Genomic DNA, 21,038 nt, shown 5'->3' on the forward strand with positions numbered 1-21,038 from the left:
GGACTGATTAACACCAGCTTCTCATGGAGCTTCCTGTTTCCTGCTGCTTCCCTGAATCCACTTGAGGAGAACAGGCAGTCAACTGAAGTAGTAGGAGCCAGTTAGGCCCTTAAGACACTGATATCTTCCCTTACTCAGGCCCTGCGACCAGCCTGCTTATTTGTCCCCTTCAATTGAGCGTTGAGAGCCACTCTAGCTGGCACAGAACAGCAGTCATGAGTGAAAGAAGAAAACGCCCCTCTGGGGCAGCATTCAGAAAACGGAAGAAAGCAAAAGCTTTTCTATCTAAGCAGGAAGGAGCTCTCCTAAGATACATAGACACAAATGTTCCGGCCCCAGTGAGGATGTGAGTGGCGAGGAGATGCCTGATCTTCCAGTTAGTCAGAGTGCAGGTGACCTGGCAGCTACTGCAGCATCCATATCTTCATCTCAAATGGATGTAACCATGCACATTCCTGAGGAAAAGTGTAGATCAGAGAAGAGTGTGGTGGAGGGGCAAGAAACAGCTGTTGCTGAGTTTAGTTCCTTAAGTCTAGATGACCCAGGACTGTGGAGCCACTTGAGCAGTACCTTGAGGGACTTCCTTGTACTGCCTGGGCAACAGCAAATGAAAAACTTCATGTTCCCCAAATTTCATGTTCCCCAATGAAAACAGAAGTTTCCATCCAACACATTACTGGTGTGAAATCCCCAATGGTGACAAAGTGGAGAGACTTATGTACTCAAAGAATGCTGCACACTGTTTTTGTTGCAAACTCTTCCAGTCTAATGTTCCAGCCACTTTGGGTTCTACAGGAACAAAGGATTGAAAAAATCTGGCTAGAAATCTGGCATGCCATGAGAAGGCAGCACATCACCAGAAAGCATTCTATAGGTGGAAAGAGCTTGAGATCAGACTACGATTAAAGGCCGCCATAGATGATCAGCATCAAGAGAAGATTGCATCAGAGTCTCTTTATTGGCAAAATGTTCTGAAAAGGCTTATTGACATTGTGACAATGCTTGCTACCCAAAACCTAGCACTGTGTGGCACTTCATCTCAGCTGTATGTGCCAAACAATGGAAACTTCCTTGAAATTGTGGAGTTGGTGGCTGAGTTTGATGCTGTACTCCAGGAGCATCTAAGAAGAGTCACCACCCCAGAAATGTACACACACGACTACCTTGGAAAAACAATTGAAAATGAGATCATATAGTTACTGGCAACAAAAGTCAAACAGAAGATTGTGGCAGATTTGAAGTCAGTAAGATATTACTCTGTTATTCTGGACTGCACACCTGACATCAGCCATATTGAACAAATGACTTTAATGGTGCATTTTGTAACAACAACAGAACTAGTGAAAATGTCCCTGCAATGGTGACTGTCAGAGAGCATTTTCTAGAATTTATTGACACTGATGATACTACAGGAGCTGGTATGACAAATGTGCTTCTTAAAAAGCTGGAAGATATTGAAATTGCAATAGCTGACATGAGAGGTCAGGGCTATGATAATGGTGCCAACATGAGAGAAAAGAACAGAGGTGTGTAGAGTTAAACCCTTGAGCTTTTTTTGTCCCATGCAGTTCTCATTCATTGGACTTGGTGGTCAGTGATGAAGCATCAGCTTCTAGTGAGGCTGCTGAATTTTTTAATGTAATTCAGTGGTTCTCAAACTTTTGTACTGGTAACCCCTTTCGCATAGGAAGCTTTGAATGTGACTCTCTCTATAAATTAATATCACGTTTTTATATATTTAACACAATTATAAATGATGGAGGCAAAGCAGGGTTTGGGGTGGAGGCTGACAGCTCACAATCTCCCACATAATAACCTTGTGACCCCCTGAGGGGTCCCTATCCCCAGTTTGAGAACCCCGATGTAATTCAAAGTATGTCTGTATTTTTCTCTGCATCAACTCATCAATGGCAAATTTTGAAGCAACATCTGGGAGCATCCTCTCTGACACTGAAACCACTGAGTGCCACATGATGGGAAAGTTGAGTGGAGGCAATAAAGCCTATCAAATACCAGATTGGGAAGATAGATGATGCCATAGTTGCCATTATGGAGGATAATGCTATGACAGGAACTGTTCATGGGAGAACAGTGGCAGAGGGAAATGGAATCACCCGTAATATATACATAACTTCAAATTTCCTTGTGGGTTAGTGTTGTGGCTTGACATACTGTTTGAAATAAATGTAAGCAAGAGACTCCAAGGTGTTGACCGTGATATATCTGGAGCAATGGAACAACTGGACAAAGCAAAGTCATACCTACTGTCTTACTGGTCAGATGAGGGATTTCAGAACGTTCTGAACGGTGCACAGAAGTTGGCAGAGGAACTTCACACTGAATCATAGAATCATAGACTTTAAGGTCAAAAGGGACCATTATGATCATCTAGTCTGACCTCCTGCACAATGCAGGCCACAGAATCTCACCCACCCACTCCTGTATCAAACCCCTAACCTATATCTGAGCTACTGAATTCCTCAAATCATGGTTTAAAGACTTCAAGGTGCAGAGAATCCTCCAGCAAGTGACTCGTGCTCCACGCTGCAGAGGAAGGCAAAAAAAACCCAGGACATTCTGGCAAACTGCCCTGGAGGAAAATTCCTTCCTGACCCCAAATATGGCAATCAGCTGAACCCTGAGCATGTGGGCAAGACTCACCAGCCAGACACCCAGGAAAGAATTATCTGTAGTATCTCGGATCCCACCCCATCCAACATCCCATCACAGGCCACTGGGCATATTTACCACTAATAGTCAAAGATCAATTAATTGCCAAAATTAGGCTATCCCATCATATCATCCCCTCCATAAACTTATCAAGCTTAGTCTTGAAGCCAGATATGTCTTTTGCCCCCACTGCTCATCTTGGAAGTCTGTTCCAGAACTTCACTCCTCTGATGGTTAGAAACCTTTATCTAATTTCAAGTCTAAACTTCCTGATGGCCAGTTTATTATATCCATTTGTTCTTGAGTCCATATTGGTACTGAGTTTAAATAATTCCTCTCCCTCCCTGGTATTTATCCCTCTGATATATTTATAGAGAGCAATCATATCTCCCCTCAGCCTTCTTTTGGTTAGGCAAAACAAGCCAAGCTCTTTGAGTCTCCTTTCATAAGACAGGTTTTCCATTCCTCGGATCATCCTAGTAGCCCTTCTCTGTACCGGTTCCAGTTTGAAGCTATTTTCCCACCCATTCAAGAATACAAGTGTCACCGAAGAAGAAGACATTTTGATTACAAGACACGGGATAATCCCATAAGAGACCCCAAACAACAATTCAAAGTTGAATTCTTTAACCAGGTGCTAGATTGTGCAATACAGTCAGTTGAAGAACGTTTCACGCAGCTCAAAGAACACAGCAGTATATTTGGGATGTTGTATGATGTTACTTAAAATTTTTGAACAAGGCATTTTAAGTTGTTAGTTCTCCTTTATTGGGGTAGGTTTCAGAGTAGCAGCCGTGTTAGTCTGTATCCGCAAAAAGAACAGGAGTACTTGTGGCATCTTAGAGACTAACAAATTTATTTGCGCATAAGCTTTCGTGGGCTACAGCCCACTTCTTCGGATGCATGGAATGGAACATATATTGAGGAGATATATATATACACATACAGAGAGCATGAAAAGGTGGGAGTTGTCTTACCAACTCTGAGAGGCCAATTAAGTAAGGAAAAAAAACTTTTGAAGTGATAATCAAGATAGCCCAGTACAGACAGTTTGATAAGAAGTGTGAGAATACTTACAAGGGGAGATAGATTCAATGTTTGTAATGGCTCAGCCATTCCCAGTCCCTATTCAAACCTAAGGTGATTGTATCTAGTTTGCATATCAATTCCAGCTCAGCAGTTTCTCCTTGGAGTCTGTTTTTGAAGCTTTTCTGTTGCAAAATTGCCACCCGCAGGTCTGTCATTGAATGACCAGACAGGTTAAAGTGTTCTCCTACTGGTTTTTGAGTGTTATGATTCCTGATGTCAGACTTGTGTCCATTAATACTTTTGCGTAGAGATTGTCCGGTTTGGCCAATGTACATGGCAGAGGGGCATCGGTAGGTAGCAGAGCAGTACCATGAGAGGAGCAGAACAGGAAGAAGGCACAATTGAGACCTTTCAAAATTTTGGCCCAAGGGAGGGGACATGGGGGCGTCATTTGAGCTCCCCGCCTCAGGTGCCAAATGTTGTGGGACGGCCCTGCATGAAGTCAATATGGGCCCTATACTTAACTGATTAACTGGCAGATGTAGCTTTTTAAAATTACCAGTTTAGGTCATAGTTCCACTGAAAATATGTCCTTCTTAATTTATTTTTACAATTGTGTAATTAGTAATAGCTATTTTTGGAAATCTCAGATGGGATGAGCAGTCAACCTGTGGAACTCTTTGGCAGAGGATATTGTGAAGGCCAAGAGTATAACAGGATTCAAAAAAGAACTAAATACATTCATGGGGGATAGGTCCATCAGTGGCTATTAGCCTGGCTGGTCAGGGATGGAGGTGTCCCTAGCCTCCGTTTGCCAGAAGCTGGGAATTGGCGGCGGGGATGGATCACTTGATGATTCCCTGTTCTGTTTATACCCTCTGGGGCACCTGGCATTGGCCACTGTCAGAAGACAAGATACTGGGCTAGATGGACCTTTGGTCTGACCCAGTATAGCCGTTCTTATGTTCTTATATCTGTTAATAGTTTACAATTGCAAAGATTTGCCATAGAATTCCACGAATTGTATGAAGTAGAGAACAGCTTTATTCAGGGTAAGGGAAATATAATAGTCATGTTTTAAGTCTTGTAAAGGTACAGAGGGAAAAAGCTTTCTTTCTCATTCTCTTTTACCATTGCAATCCTGGAATTTATAAACCAGCACAGCGAGAAACCGCTAATTTTGTATTCAAATTCAGTGTAATTTTCTCAACAAAGAATATTTACACCTACAGCAAATGTAATCGACATAATTAGCACAAACTGTAGCCTGTCTAATATTTGGTTTATTGGCATATTTTGAATTAAAACATGATTAAGCAGATATTTCTCTGAAGACATTGTAATCACATATTTTTCTGAGGGGGCAGGAATTAATGGAATCTTTGCAGTTAATTTTGAAAGCAGCTGCAAGAATGTGCTGTATTTCCCTAAATCCTGTTAATTACTGTGCAGGCCTTAAGAAGATATCCTTCATTATTCTGGTGGAGGCTGAGGGTTTGATCCTGCAAGATGTATTTATGTAGTAACCTTTACTCAGGCACGCAGTTGTAGTGACTTTAATAGGATTACTTGCAAGAGTAAGAGAAGTAGGACCAAGCCCTTGGTGTGCTAATGTGAAATTCCTTTAAGCAACATATTAAATTTTGTTTAGCAAAGGGCAAACATTGTTCAGTTGGCCAAAGAACAAGTCTCACCACTCTGCTTGCCAAAAAAAAAATTACCTCCCCTCCAGTCTACAGTAATACAGCCTGTACCTAATTAAAGTTGAAAAAAGATGTCAAGGTGGCCTAAGAGAAATGCTCTAAATCTTTTTAATTGATAAATCTGGTTGACAGAAATTAAAAAATGGCAAACCTCTTAAGCAAAAGGGTCTCTTCCTCTTACTACTATTTCTTATCTTAGATTTAAGACCATCAATACATATCTCCTCACCTGCAAAATGTATATAGATTGGGCCAGACCCAGAAGTCTGGATTCAGGTCCAGAGCTTTCTGTCTTCCCTGGAGAGAGGCTGATAACTCCACAAGGAGTTTCCCTTAAACAGCACTCTAAGAAGTCAGGACTGTGCACAAAAACGCCCCTAGGAACCTCTGTTTGGAGGAGAGGGATGATCTGGCTGTATTCATTTTTCTGAATAATATCTGTGGAGTTGGTGGGGAGATTAGATGCCCTCTGCCTTGTCATATCTGAACACATCTCCGTTCATTCCTTCACATTTTCTTCTCCCAGGGAAAGCTGCTTCACAGTGATGTGAATAAGACCGTGTACCTGCTTCTAAGTATAGGAAGCAGAGCTGAGGGGGAAATCGGAATTTCAGTCCGGTAAGAAATTCTGATATTTTGATGTTTGAAACAGGACAAAAAGTTGAAATATTGAAACTTTATGGAGAATGACAGGGTCTGAAATTTTTTGATTCAGAAATGGCAAAGCATTCCATTTGGCACATTTGATTGAAACTGAACCTTGTGATACTCCAAAATCAAAATATTTTGTTTTAGTCTGTTGAACGGAACCAAAACATTTCATTTTGAGTCAGTTAAACATTAAACTACATCTTCCTGTGGGTGCTACATTGACTCAGGGCGTTGTCATCTGGATGTCTGATGGCCCATTCTTCCCTATGGGCTGGACTCCCTGGCCAGACTACATCACCCATGTCAGGTCAACAAACCAACATATTTTGATTCACGTCAAACCAACTGCTTTGGTTTTCCCAAGGGAAAATATAAAAAATTCTGTGGAAATTTTTGATTTTGCAGAAACTATATTTTCAATTGAAAGATCATTTAGAGGGAAGGTTCTCTAATGGGAAAACACCTCAGCTCTGTTAAATGCCTGGAGACAAGACTGTTCAGCTTTTGATGGTTTTGACTGTAATGTCCAGTGGGGAGTGGATCAGGGACTTGGGGCTGTTGGAGGGTAGCATGCAGAAGCTGATATTTGGAATCAGATGATAGGTTCTGATATTACCCAACTATTAGGCCCCCCAAATTGGAATAGTATCCGAATCCAAGTATAAGTATCAGACTTTTTGCTCATGCCTAGTCCAAATGAATACTGGTGGGTTTTTGTAACAAATGTTTGCTTCATATTTCATTTTCCAAACCCCCATGAAATCCAGAAGAATTTAATTTGCTAGGAAACAAACCCAGCTGTAATTTAGTTTAAGGCTGTCTTCAAGGGACAGCACAGTTATTAATGGCAGAAGTTTGCACCAACAAATTGTGCCGTATCTGAACATATTGATCCTAACATTATTAAGACAGACTTATCTCCTTCACATGCCTGAAGAATGAAAGTGTTTTTTTCAATTGTACACTGAAAACACATTTGTCTTCTCTTTCTCCCTGGACTCCCTACATATTTCAATAGAGACAGAAATAAAACAAAAAGGCATTACTATACATTTCAATAACTTTTGGTATATATTGCATTAGCAACTAGTAACTGACCAGTCAAAGTCTGAACAGATGATATTTGAAGAAAGTTTCAGGTTGTCATATAATGCAGCTTCCTGTTTTCATAGAAGGACAAAAACCACAGGACAAGTTATTCCATATCCAGTACAGCTCCAAGGAGAAGCAGCAAAAGTGGCTATATTTCACCTTTGCCACTCTTGATGTCCAGGCTGCCAGTCCAGTCACAAGGAGCAACTTAGAGCAGCCTCAGGGCTTGTCTAGATTATGCCAGCTGCAGTGACTTCACAGGGGCTATTCCACAAGCTGGGGATTGAGGGTGAGTGCACTGCATCCAGACCCCTTGTCCTTGGCCATGATCCTTATGCTGGCAGCTGCATGGAGAGATGATGCAGAGCTGTTATTGCTATCTCTATGCCACTGGAAGATTCCCCTATGCAAGGAGAATCTTCAACTGGCCACTTGGGTGGCTTTACATTTATTTTGAGACACTGGAGTGGCACAAATCAGATATAAGTGGACAGAGAATCTGCCCCTTATTGTTCAAACATATTGAAATTGAGCTAGTAAGACTTTGGAGAGCTTGAAGTTATGTACAAGTCAAAGCAAAACTCTGTTGTCTGGCTTGGCTCTGTGAGCCTAAACTGAAGCCAAGCTTTTGGAAGTGACCCTACTATACTGGAAAGAAAATAGGCAGGGTGATATGTAAGGTTACAGTGACTGCCAGGAAGAAGTGTCAAGCATTTTCACTTACTCGGCTCTTTCTCATTCATAGACACAAAACTGAAGAAAAGCCAAGAAACTAGTACCAGGCATTCAACCTTACATTCTCTGTGTGCCTCTGGGTCCCAAAACTCACCGGGCCTCATTCTCTGCTGCCTTGTATCTAGTGTAGTCATTTGCACCTGTGCAAAGTGGATTTAAAATGCAATCAAATTATCATGATGTTTTATACCTACGCTGCACAGGTGAAAATGACTGCTGATCTTGAAAGGCAGACAAAAACCAGTCCTATTATGTTTCACCTTAAAAATAAATGTAGGTATTTAATAAGTTCATTGTTGCACTGAATGTGCAAAAAAGTACCTTTCAGAGTTTCACAAGGAAAGCACAGTGGCCAAGTATGATGAAAGTTCACTATTTCTTGTTGCTTAGATCCACTTCTATGTTCCATCTATTTCTAAAATTTTGTAGACAGCTGGGGGGAGGGGAGGAAGCCTACATGGAAAACCCCCAAAGGGTACTGCCAGAATGCATATTATTTTCAATATACATTGTTTCTGTAATTTTGAATCTATAAGCCCAGCTCCTCAGCTGATGCGAGCTGACATTGTGCCGTTGTCTTCTGTGCATCTACATCAGTCTACGTCAGCTGAGGATCTGGCCGAAAAGCCCACATCCAAGATTCAAACATGTTTGAACTTTTACATGAAACAAAGAAAATGTTCAACCCTCAAACTCAGTGAAATGATGATAGAGTGCCTCACACAATCTTACTGAAGAGGATAATTCAAACTGGCTTGGCTATTAGTACTGTCACCTGGATTGCAAAGCTGATTGGATGAACTAAAGGAAGAGTAGTAATAAACAGCCAAGTATTGAACTGGAGGGACATTGGCTTGCATTTGGCTGCCCTAGCTTGAGTGCAGGATATGTACTCCTGCATATGCATTTCAAATTGTGCTATGTATCCAACAGGGCTGGCCTTACCAAGAGGTGAACTGAGGCAGCCCCTCGGGTGCCAGACTGTGTGGGGGCACCACTAGGACCCAGAGTACAGAAAATTGTGTCTGCTTCTGGTGAATATGTATTATCTCTGCTTTAGATGCACAGAGATGGTGGAGAGCTGTGCTGGAGGAAGGCAGAATTGAGACTTTTCAAAGTTTTGGCCCAAGCGAGGAGGCATGGGGGCATCATTTGCACTCCCCGCCTCAGGTGCAAAATGTTGTGGGCCGGCCCTGGTATCCAATGTATTTGCTCTTCCTTTTCTCTCCTTGACTGTATGTCTCAGTGTCTCATTCCTCCCTCTTCCCTTCAAGTTTGTTTCTATTGTGTATAACTTTTCCAGCTTTCCTTCCAGCTCCCTCCTCCCTGTTATGTCCTTGAAATCCAGTAAGCCAGTCCTGGCTTTTCAATTTACTGAAGATTTTATTTGAGTAACAAACAATGAGTAAATAAAGCCACTCTTACATGCGCACACATGCATGAAGTTTGTAGTGTGGGAGAGTTTCAACCAGTAAGACTCCTTTGTTAAACTCTACTTCCAAAATATTCCAGGCCTTAAACATGAAGCAGGATTTAGCCCTTGTGGGGGTCTAGAGGTCTATTAAATTGTAGAACACTTTTTCCATGAGGTGTAGCAAAAGACCCATTACTTGAGACATTTAAAACGAGACTGGAAAAAGCACTGGAACTAAACTGTAGGGGGCAATTCTGCACCAGCAGGGGTATGAACTAGCTGACTTATTTTGTTTTTCTATCTCTAATTCCTGTGATTAGCAGAATTAACTTTTGAGACAAATATTAAAAGAAATAAATATCCCAGATCCTCAGCTAGTGTAAATTGGCTGTGTCATATTACGCCAGCTGGGGATCTGGCCCATACATATAGCTTGCCCAAACCAGAACTATGAGGAGATACAATAACCAGTTTTGAGCGTTGTCTATGAAGCATACAGACATCAAGTGTGTAGAATAGTTGTGATCTAAAATCCTGTCATTAGATAAAACATTTGCAGCTGTAACTGTTCTGCAGCTGCATAGCTTTGAGCCTTTTCCATAGATGCTGCCATCTATTTTCCTGCCTCAGCAGGAAGATGGCCTACATGATCTAATAGGTCTTTTCCATCTTTGTGATAAAGAGAAATCAGAACAGAAAGTCATTTTGCATTGGAAGTGGGGATTGGCAACACTGGATCTCAATTTTAGGGAAGGTTCAACATCTATTTCAAGCAAATGTATGGATACATGTTGTTTGAGTTTTAACTTAACTAGCATGTTTTTTTTTATTTTATTGCCAAACAACATCAAGGGAAGTGGAGAGAAAGATCAGTAGAATACTGTCAGATAAGGGACTGCAGGTTATCCATCTTCATTAGAGCATCCAGGACAGTGTAGCCAGTATAAGGATATTGGTTTATGGGGGCTCAGAATGATGTGACAGCTCTGTAGCAACAAAGATAGTAGAAAGAAAAAGACAGTCTCTCACATACATACACAGTTGGATGCTTCTTTCTCCTAGTTTTCTTGTCTGGAAGGAAAATGCCCCCCTTCCCCTTTCTGTGTTGTGGACCTGGGTCTATTCTCTATCTCAGGGATCAGCAACCTTTGGCCTGTGGCCCGCCAGGGTAAGCGCCCTGGTGGGCCAGGTTGATTTGTTTACCTGACACGTCTGCAGGTTCAGCCAATTGCAGCTCCCACTGGCCACGGTTCACTGCTTCAGGCCAGTGGGGGCTGCGCCCCGAGGGATGTGCTGGCCGCCACTTTCTGCCATCCCCATTGGCCTGGAGCGGCGAACCGCTGCCAGTGGAAGCCGTGATCGGCCAAACCTGGGGACACAGCATGTAAACAAATAGGCCCTGGAGGGCCGTGGACCAAAGGTTGCCGATACTTGCTCTATCTTTTGCCACCCACTCTGGTTCTAGTGGTATTACAGGTTCTTCTTTAGAGCAGGGGTTCTTAACTTTTTTCTTTCTGAGGCTCCTCCAACATGCTATAAAAACTCCCTGGCCCATCTGTGCCACAACAACGGTTTTCTGGCCTTCCCTGCAGATTCAGCCTTGCTGCAGTGGGACCCAGGCCTCAGCCCCACTGCAGCTTGGCGCTTGGGCTTCAGTGGTGAGGCTCTGGCTTTGGCTTTGTGCCCTGGGCCCCAGGGAATCTAACACCAGCTCTGCTTGGCAAACCCCCTGAAACCTGCTCACAAACCCCCCAGGGGGACACAGACTCCCAGTTGAGAACCGCTGCTTTAGAGCTCACAGTTATAGACCATAGGTAAAGTCCACTTGTTCTTCTGAGGGAGACAGATATTTTCCTGACCATCATAATAGCGGAACAAGAAAGTCAGGCAAATGGTGGCACAGAAACCAAATACATTTTATTCAAATCAGTAAGCAAATGACTGGTGACTTTTCCCTATGATAAAAAGACTGACCTGTTCCCATTGAAGTCAGTGGGCTTTTTGCCATAGGTTTCAGTGAGATCTAGATCAGGCCCAAGATTTAGAAACTGGGAGAAAAAGAACTGCTCTTTTAAATAGAGCTGATTGGGATTTTTTTATAAGATGTTTTTCTGTCAGAAAATGCCAGTTAGTCAAAATTGAAACTGTTTGCAGAAACAGATCAATGTCACCAGAGTTGTAATCTAGAAGGTTTCTCAGGTCCAGGATTGAATTTCTGGTTTTGACAGGAGAGACACTAAAATAGTATGGGGGAGGGGACTCACCGGGTGGTGAGAGCCTCAGCTCTGCCTGATTCAAAGTAGGGGCTTGAAGCTGGGTTTCCTATATACCTGGTGAGGGTCCTAACCACTGGGCTACTGTGTGCTTAGTTGCTTGCTCTCGTTTCAAAAGGGCTCCATTTCACTCCAATGCAAAACAAAAATAAAATTGCAAAACCTCATAATTCTTTTGCTAAATGGAATACTGTTTTTTCAGAAACGTGACTGCAAAATAACGTGTCTTCATGACAGTTAATCCGTTGACAACTTTATAACCTACTAACCCTCATCAGACTCAGGCATGGAAGGAATCTGTCTGGGTTTTTTTTTTTCCCCTTTAGAGTTGCACCAGTTTGTAGTTACTCTCTCACAAGCAAATGGAAAGATATGAAACCCAGTAATAAATCTCTAATTGATGAAATGTAGTCAATAATAATACATTTATATGGTGTTGAAATGTGCAGTAATTACACACCTGGCAGGAAGACTCATGCTTTTCTTTTTAAACTACGTGGTCACCAGTCTCTCAAACTTAAGCAGAACTTGACTTCCAAGTTTCTAACTTTTAAGGGATATTTTAAGAGATGCCCGATCATGTTCTGATGCCACGCTGAAGAAGAAAGTAGGCAAACTGACAGGTCTAACACATACTGTTTTCCCTTTTCCCTCCCCTTTTGAGCTGCAGTTTGCCACCCAGCTAATAAATGGGTGTAAGTTAAAATTAAAAAGTGCTGTGCTTTCCTTCCCCGCATCCCCAATCGATGCCAGCTGCAGAATTCCGCCCTATATTACCTCTGTAGTTTGCATAAATATTTATTTTCTCCTGATTTTGGCTACAGACAATTTGCTGCTCTGAGGCAGATGTTGGGGGTGGGGGTGAAGAATAAATTGCAGAAGGCAGTCCTGAGAGAATTTTAGCTGCTCAACCAGATTTCCTCCTGGATCTTCACACAGTGCAAGTTCAGTCATTAAAAGGGAAGGAGGCAGCATGTATTCCCTTTCCCCAGGCACACCCGGCTTTGCTAGGCATTGTGGAGGGGTTAAGATATCATGGCCCCTGTCCTTTCAGTTCCTTCAGGGAGGTTAGTTTCCACTCTAGTGTTTGTATTCCATGCCTGGATTATGCTTCAAGCTGGGAAAATAATGGATTTTTTTAGTTTGCTAGCAATTATATAAAATTGGAGGAGGGGATCATTTTGTTTTGATTTTAACCACCTGTAAGCTTTTAATATTTTTTAAATAAAATTAAGGGACTTTTTGAAACAAAAAGTTGTTTTGAACAAAAAAATCAAAACATTTTGTTTAGAAAATGTCAAAATGAAATGTTTGTTTTTTTCTGGAGTGTGTGTGTGTGTGTGTTGTTGTTGTTGTTGTTGTTGTTGTTGTGACAGAGAGAAGGGGGAGGTTGACCAAAACAATTTGGCAAAACAGACACAAATTCACAACACCCTTTGTGTCACCAAATCTGCATTTTTCACCAAAACCATTTTGGCTGAAAAATTTCACCCAGCTCTAACCATGCTATTGCAAGCATATAAGAGAAGGAAGGCTCCTTGTACTCTAGCTCTCTCACCTTCTGTACCTGGACAGGGCCAGCCTCAGTCCGGTCCTTTATATGTCTTTTTAAAAAATCATCAAGACAAATCCCTGCTAAAGCGGTTTCCAAGCTCCACACTTACTTCAGCTAATGCTTCATCACAGAAACAGCAGCAGGGCTGAATGACAGTGCTCATGTTTTTGGGGACTGCAACATTTTGCATGACCTTTAATGGGAGACTTCTGCTCATGCCTAGGTCTGGATCTCAGATTCCTAACAACAGCCTCACATTTAATACTGGAGACAAATGTGTCCGTGACTGTTGTAAAAACTGTGTGATGAACTATCTCCAGTGAACCCTCATACCATAAGAAAATGTCGGCATGACCAGACATTGCCCATGAAGTGTCATATAATTAAATGTCTGTGATGAGATGCTATGATTCCACTGATGTGTGTCAAGTTTATGCCAGATTTGAGTCTAAAGGCTCAATAGTAGAGCTGTTCAGAACTCTTAGGTGTGAATAATTTATCTCATGTATTTTGGCATTTTTCTGTGAACAATTTATTCAGAATTTTTTGTCATTATTTGACCAGCTCTATTTAACAGTAAGGAACTGGAAAACTCTAAGGAACAAAAACTAAAACTCTAGGGCCTGACCAAAACCCATTGGAGACAACTGACAAGCTCCCATTGATCCAACGATCAGGCCCTTATTGAACAAGTATTTGGGGACAGATTTACAAAGGTGTTTAGGTGCCTAAAGATGTAAATAGGTCGGTGCCCAGTGGGGTTCTCAAAAGTGCCTAAGCAGGTTAGGTGCTGAATTCCCATGGAAATCGATGGGGCTTAGACACCTATCCTGCTTAGGTACTTTTGAAAAATCCCACCTCCAGGGTCAGATTTCCCATTAGGCACACTAGGTATATGCCTTGGGGCACTGGTATTCTAGGGGCCCTACAAATTCAAATTTTGCTGCTCCTGGGTCCTGGCAGGGAGTGGAGCTGGCTGAGGGGCAGATGGCCCCACACAGCCCTGTTGGAGGGCTCCTTGCTCAGCCCAGCTGACAGTGTCACCTCCCAGTGGGTGCGGCCGGGGGGCAAGGCTTGGGAGCATGGACCTCTGTGGGGGATTGTGGGTGGGCTTTGTGCAGAGAGGGTGGGGATGCTGGGCGGGGGGGGGGGGGTTGTATGGGGCACTGGGAAGTTGTGGGGGGGTCTTGCTGCCTGGTGGAATCCTAAGCCTCAAATTAAATGCCCAGGCTCCCAATACAACGTATGGGGAGAGTTAGGCACCTCCAGATGAAATGTACAAAAGCCTCCCCACTGAGCAGGTAGCTGCCTAAGCTAGCCAATAAAAAATGCGGCTGAATGGTGTATGGCCTAAGCCCCACCGCTCAGTGGTGCCTATTGCTGATCAGGATTCACAGCCATGAACCTGCTCCTGGAGTTTGGTGCTTACGCCAGGTCAGACCTTTCCCACACAAAAAAAACCCTGAGGAGGCAGCCCTGGAACCCCCTGTATGTGCCAGTGGTTTGAGCATGCACCCAAGCTGTGGGAGATGGGTTTAAATCCCAACTCTGCCTGCTATGGAGCAAGGACTTGAACCCAGGTCTCCCACAGGAATGCCCTAAACAGTGCCCTATGGCAAGCTCAATCCCTCCCGGTGAAGCGGTTCCACTTTGGATGATACTTAAATATTCATTGGGCCAGAGAGAGCAAGCACAAGTGCTTCCATATCCCAGTGGTTAAGACACTCCCCTGGGATATGGGGGAGTCTAGTTCCAGTCTCTGCTCCACTCTATAGTTAAGTATCAGAGGGGTAGCCGTGTTAGTCTGGATCTGTAAGAGCAGCAAAGAGTCCTGTGGCACCTTATAGACTAACAGACGTATTGGAGCATGAGCTTTCGTGGGTGAATACCCACTTCATCAGTTAAGTATTTCCATGCAGAGTGGAGCAGCTTCAAGAACCAAGACTGAGAGGACCCTGCCCTGGATCTCAGTGGTTAGGACTCTCCCTATAGGGCAGGGGTGGGCAAACTATGGCCCAGGGCCTGCATCCGGCCCTCCAGATGTTTTAATCTGGCCCTCAAGCTCACGCCGGGGAGCAGGGTCCAGGGCTTGCCCTGCTCCGGTCAGGGCCGGTGCAAGGATGTTTCGCGCCCTAGGCGAAACTTCCACCTTGCGCCCTCTCCCGTCCCCGAGCCCCCGCCCAGAGGTGCCCCCTCCCTGAGGTGCCCCCCCACGGCAGCTCCCCTGTCCACCCTGAGGCACCCCCTGCCCCCCCAGCTCACCCCGATCTGCCTCCACCCCGAGCACGCCGTCGCTGCTTCACTTCTCCCGCCTCCCAGGCTTGCGGCACCAATCAGCTTAGGCACCGCAAGCCTGGGAGGCGGGAGAAGTGAAGCAACCACGGCATGCTCGGGGAGGAGGCGGGGCAGGGGTGAGCTGGGGCAGGGAGTTCCCCTGCGTGCTGCCCCTGCCCCTTACTTGCTGCAGGCAGCCCTCCTCGCACTCCCCTGCCCCAGCTCCCTCCGCCTAAATGCCGGCCGCAACCCAAATCCCCAAATCCTAGTGCCCTAGGCAACTGCCTAGGTCGCCTAAATGGTTGCACTGGCCCTGGCTCCGGTGAGCCAGCCAGGGAGCAGGGTCGAGGGCTTGCCACGCTCCACATGGCTCCTGAAAGCAGTGGCATGCCCTCCCTCCGGCTCCACACACTACCCCACCCCACGCGCCACCCCACAGCTCACATTGACCAGGAACTGCGGCCAATGGGAGCTACAGGGGTGGTGCCTGCGGATGGGGCAGCGTGCAGAACTGCCTGGCTGCGCCTCTGCATGGAAGCCAGAGGAGGGACATGCTGCTGCTTCTGGGAGTTGCTTGAGGTAAGTGCCACCTGGAGCCTGCACCCCAGACTACCTCCCACACCCCAACCACCTGCCCCAGCCCTGATCCCCCTCCCGCCCTCCAAACCCCTAGATCCCAGCTTGGAGTACCCTCCTGCACCCCTCATCCCCAGCCCCAACCCAGAGCCCACACCCCCTAGCTGGAGCCCTCACCCCCTCCCGCACCCCAATCCCCAATTTTGTGAGCATTCCTGGCCCGCCATACAATTTCCATACCCAGATGTGGCCCTCGGGCCAAAAAGTTTGCCAACCCCTGCTGTAGAAGGTGGGAGACCTTCATTCAAATCCCCACTCCCCATCAGGCAGAGTGGGAATTATGAACCCCAGTCTCACACATCCTGGGTGAATGTCATGACCAATGAGTATTAGCGGGGGCACGACCACTGCTTGCTGTGTTTTTTGTGGGGACCAGTCCAGTAGATGTACTCACAGGGTATGTCTACACTACACTGGCTTGGGCTAAGGGGCTGTTTAATTGCAGTGTAGATGTTTGGGCTCAGGCTGCAGCCTAAGTTCTGGGAACCTCACACCTTGCAGGGTCCTAGAGCCTGGGATCCAGCCTGAGCCTGAATGTCTATACAACAATTAAACAGCACCTTAGCCTGAACCCCACAAGCCTGAGTCAGCTGCCATGGGCCAGCTGAGGGTGTCTAATTGCAGTGTAGACATACCCGGCCTAAGGTGACCTGTGAGCAAGCAAGATAGGTGGAGAAAGGTCTAGTTTGTGAATCCTGTTGGTTCTTGGGCATCAGTACATAGGTAGCTGTGTGCATGCTCAGTGGTGGAAATGTAGGCAGCAGCTGTGCAGGAATGTTGAGGATCTAAATTTTGATTTAGGAACCTAAAGTGGCAGTTAGGTGCCTAAATCCTTTTGTGGATCTACCCCTTAGTGTCATAAACAAATTTGCAGTTGTCAATATTCCACAGTAAAGCCTTGTTGCTTTTTTCTTTAAAACCTCTATCTCTTCCCCCCAAAACCAAGTTAAATGTAGAGAAATTAAAAAAATGGCATGATCACATTGACGACTATTTTATGCTCCTCAGCTTTTTTCAGGAGTTGATTTGTAATGACGTGGCCAGAAAGGGGAAACAAAACTGATGACTTTTGTGCAGCAGTAATATGAAAAATAAAACAAGGTGCAGCAAATAGGGTTTGAAGGGTCTCATTTTTGTTCAGTTAAGGGAAGATGGATGGCAGGAGAAAGATCATTTGATCATTACCAGTTTGATTCACTCCTTCTGGGGCACCTGGCATTGGCCACTGTCAGCAGACAGGATACTGGTCTGGATGGACCTTTGGTCTGACCCAGTATGGCCATTCTTATGTTCTTATGTTTGTATGTCTCTGGGGCTACGTCTACACTACCCGCCGTATCGGCGGCGCGTCGATTTTTTCAGGGATATCGATCGGCATCATCTAGACGAGATATACGATCCATCCTTCCTTCTATCGATTCGATTTCCACCACCGCACGCGCCGGCGCGCGCGCGCGCGCCAGAGAGGAGCCGATCCCGGACATCCGCCGGGAGGAGGATTCGGAGATATATATAATAAGATACTTCACTCTTCATTCGTCGTTCCTCTGAAATGAATCTTTATTTTTTTTTTTTTTTTTTCCAGTAGCCTAAGTCTGCATTCTAAGCTCCACTAACAGTGTGACAATGATTAGCATAAAAAATACAATCACTGGACCATTCTCACCATCCAACCTGCTTTCCCTCTCCCACTTCTGGATATTTGATAGCCATATTTGAGTCTGGCTTTTCATTCATATTATCCTCTGATTTCATGGCGGATAACAAAACGATCTCGTGCAAATATATATCTTAAACATTTCCAGTTACTCTGTTTGAGACAAAATCCATCAGGAGCCACTTCAGGAGTCTAAACACTGCACACTCAGACAACTAAAGTGATTGTCTTCTGACAAGCTTTCTTTTTGCCTCAGTTCTTTAACCAGAGCCCTTCTAATTAAGATAACCTGGGCTGCTCCATTTGTTTTTCTGTCCTGAGAGGGAAATAGTCAACTAAAGAATAATTAAAGGCATTCTTCCCTAGTGCAGTTTGTGAAATAAGTGCTCCAAGCGTTATCATCTTCTGTATGGCGATGACAGCAGCTCTGTCCTTCAAAGCATCAATGATAGAGTTAAAAACTGTTAAATAGACACTTGGCAGGGGCTTGAGAAATGTACTGGGAAGGAAAGCAGTATCCTCTGTGATGGGGACTTGCTAGAAGTGTGGGACAGGTAAGTATATTAATAAAAATATGGGATCCCAGTTGTTGTACAGATGTGATGACTTTGATGCTCATGAGAACTCTTAGCTCCTTGATTAGAGAAAAGAGAGGTTACGTCAAAGAGGGGAACCTAATGTAAACTATTGCACTGTGAACTACTGTATGAACAGCTGCTGAAATGGCAATGTAATACAAAACTGTGTTGGCATGATACAGATATAGACAATAATAATCAACCTGTCATCGTTTTATGTTAGGAAAAGTTAACATTTTACCAGAATAATGATACCATAGCAGAAAAAGTATTTCTGTTAATGTATGTGACAAAGGGATACTTTGTATATAAAAGCTACAATATGAACTGTATCCAGTTTATTCAATGTGGACATCCAATCAGCAGATGAAAAGCTGCGGAGTTACGGGTGCCTTATCTCAGTATTCTATGTACATTACACATAGCAGAAACACATGATGAGGATTCCCCATTTCTTAGCCTGTTCAGGTACGCATAATGGAAACGGAAATATGCCTGCCGTATGACCCTTTTGCAGAGACCACTATTCTACATCTCTCCTTATGTCTCCTCATTGTGTTTATATCACAAGTCAGTCATTTAAGATGTGGTAGAAAACATATCAATAGCCATAGGCAGAAACATACTTTGTGCGGTTGTTAATTTTACCCTGACTGCCAAGAAAGGAACATCCATCTGTCAAAAAAGACAGTGATAGAAAAGAAGCCTCCAAAAATAAGTGCTAAGTAAGACATAATTACAACTAGCTCAATTGATTTGGGATGAGGTAAAGAGCTGAACTATAGAAATCAGGGTTCTACTAGCTGAACCTGCCTGATATTTGGAATGAATACACTTTTAAAAATAAAAACATTGGCTTGTCACTGCCAAACTCTTTCACTGCAAATAAAGTAAGTGTAGTGACTGAATATTCAGCTTTCTTTTTCGAAATACACAAAGGTCCTTTCATGCTTGATGTTATTTGCATTTTTCCTTTGCTGATTATAAGGACAAGTGTAGATGTAATCTTTCCCAGGACAATAGCTACCCAGTTCATAGCACTGGCGAACTACAAACAAGGCATTTTTCAAATGAGGTTTATACTTTAATATTTAACTTTTACACCACTGACCTCTCAGCTCACTTCTTCTACATTGAACAAAAACATAAAATGAAACCTTAAAAGATGATAAAGCTTGTCTTATTTAATATCTCCAAAGTACCATGCACACCTATAGAGCTATACTTAGTAATAGATAACAAGAATTAATAATAATCTTTGTTAGAAACTGATGTATTTCATATTTCACAACCAGTGATCAGATGTTTCATATGTCTGCAGGCTATGCTAAGAGGTACAGTGTGATCTCATTCTGTTTTTAATTTAGTAAAAAAATAAGAACTACCTGGTCATTTCCAAACAATCTTATTTATAAGAGTAAGAATAATATTTAGCTCTGGGTGCTTTACATATTCAAACAAAGCATTATATAATCCTGTTAACTATATGTATTCATTAATTTACTCAGTTATGAATGTCTTCATTTCTCAAACTTTTCATTTCATAGTTGATTTAAATTGACTTTAAAAAAACTCATCTGATTTTTCTTAAGCTGCATTTCCCCGTTACTGGTGTTATTCCTGCTTCAGATACCTACATCTCTCTCTCTCCAGATAATAGGTTTATCCACTCACCTCACTCATGTTTGTTTTGAAATGACAGCTCACAGATTTCCACTTCTTCACAACAGGGAGACTGTACAAAAGCTCTTTCCACTGTTCCTGGCTTTTCTCTTAAAAAGGGCTGCCCAGTGGCATCATGCCTCTAGTAAACCAATAAGATGCATTCACCTGCTGAACTCCTCAGCATACATCCGAGAGCACAAAGGGCCACCTAGTGGTATAAACTGAAAAGCAGATTCAAACTCCAGGTTGGGGCATTCCAACTAAATGGAATGTTCATAGTTCAGGATCATTAATACGGGGGAAATATGTGATGAGAACAGAAAACATAGTGAGTATGAAATGTTTCTTTTAATTATAAGATGCAACTATTTCACCTAGTGACAAATGAAAATATTCAAAAACATATAATCTGTAACAAAAGGAGCGAGGAGACAACAAACCAGTTTATAAATCAGTATTCCTGAGAACAAGAGTGTCTGTGCTGTCCCATATTTGTATATGCGTATATTCATTACAATCTCATACTTCCTGCACATACCCAGCTTTTCTGTGTGTTTCTTGGAAGAATGAATTGGGCACCTGCCTCACTGCACACAAAGCGGTTAGTGGTGATGCCCATCTTATAACTTTTATAGCCCAATGGTTAGAACACACATATGAGATGTGGGAGACCTAGGGTCAATTCCCCGCTCTGACTGAGAGGGAGAAAGGATTTGAAGAGGAGTCTCCTACTGCTCTCAGGAAAGTGCTCTAACCACTGAGCTATGGGATATTCTGATGTGGGGCTCCCACAAGCTGTCCTGCTGAAACTTTTCCACTGTGGATAAGTAATTAAAAAGTCATTAGAGCAGGGGGCTAGACACTGGGTCTCTCACAAAAGTGCCCTAACCACCGGGCTACACAAGTCATTCTCACCCTCTTTCTGGTCCAATGACTCTCTAAGTATTTTTCCAGTGTGTTCTAACTACTGGGTTAAATATTATAAGTTAGCCATCACCACCACATCCTCCTCCTGTCAGATTTTTAACGGGACCCAATCCGGTAGGCATGGTCAGAGGCTTCCCACCAGATAGGCCCCACATGCCAGTTAGGCAGCCAAGCCAAAC

The 21,038-nt window shown here is 43.6% G+C and overlaps 1 protein-coding gene across 1 annotated transcript in view; it reads right to left on the bottom strand.

The window, feature by feature from the left end:
- The window catches only part of PCP4 (Purkinje cell protein 4), a 75,872-nt gene extending 55,821 nt beyond the window's left edge, over positions 1-20,051 (bottom strand). Inside the window, exon 1 of the mRNA XM_039497130.1 lies at positions 19,942-20,051. Coding sequence (XP_039353064.1) covers positions 19,942-19,950 — 9 coding nt within the window. The 5' untranslated portion in view covers positions 19,951-20,051. The remainder of the gene's footprint in view (positions 1-19,941) is intronic.
- Between the last annotated feature and the right edge of the window lie 987 nt (positions 20,052-21,038).

Source organism: Mauremys reevesii, linkage group 1 (genome assembly GCF_016161935.1).
Source record: "Mauremys reevesii isolate NIE-2019 linkage group 1, ASM1616193v1, whole genome shotgun sequence".
Lineage (NCBI taxonomy): Eukaryota > Metazoa > Chordata > Testudines > Geoemydidae > Mauremys > Mauremys reevesii.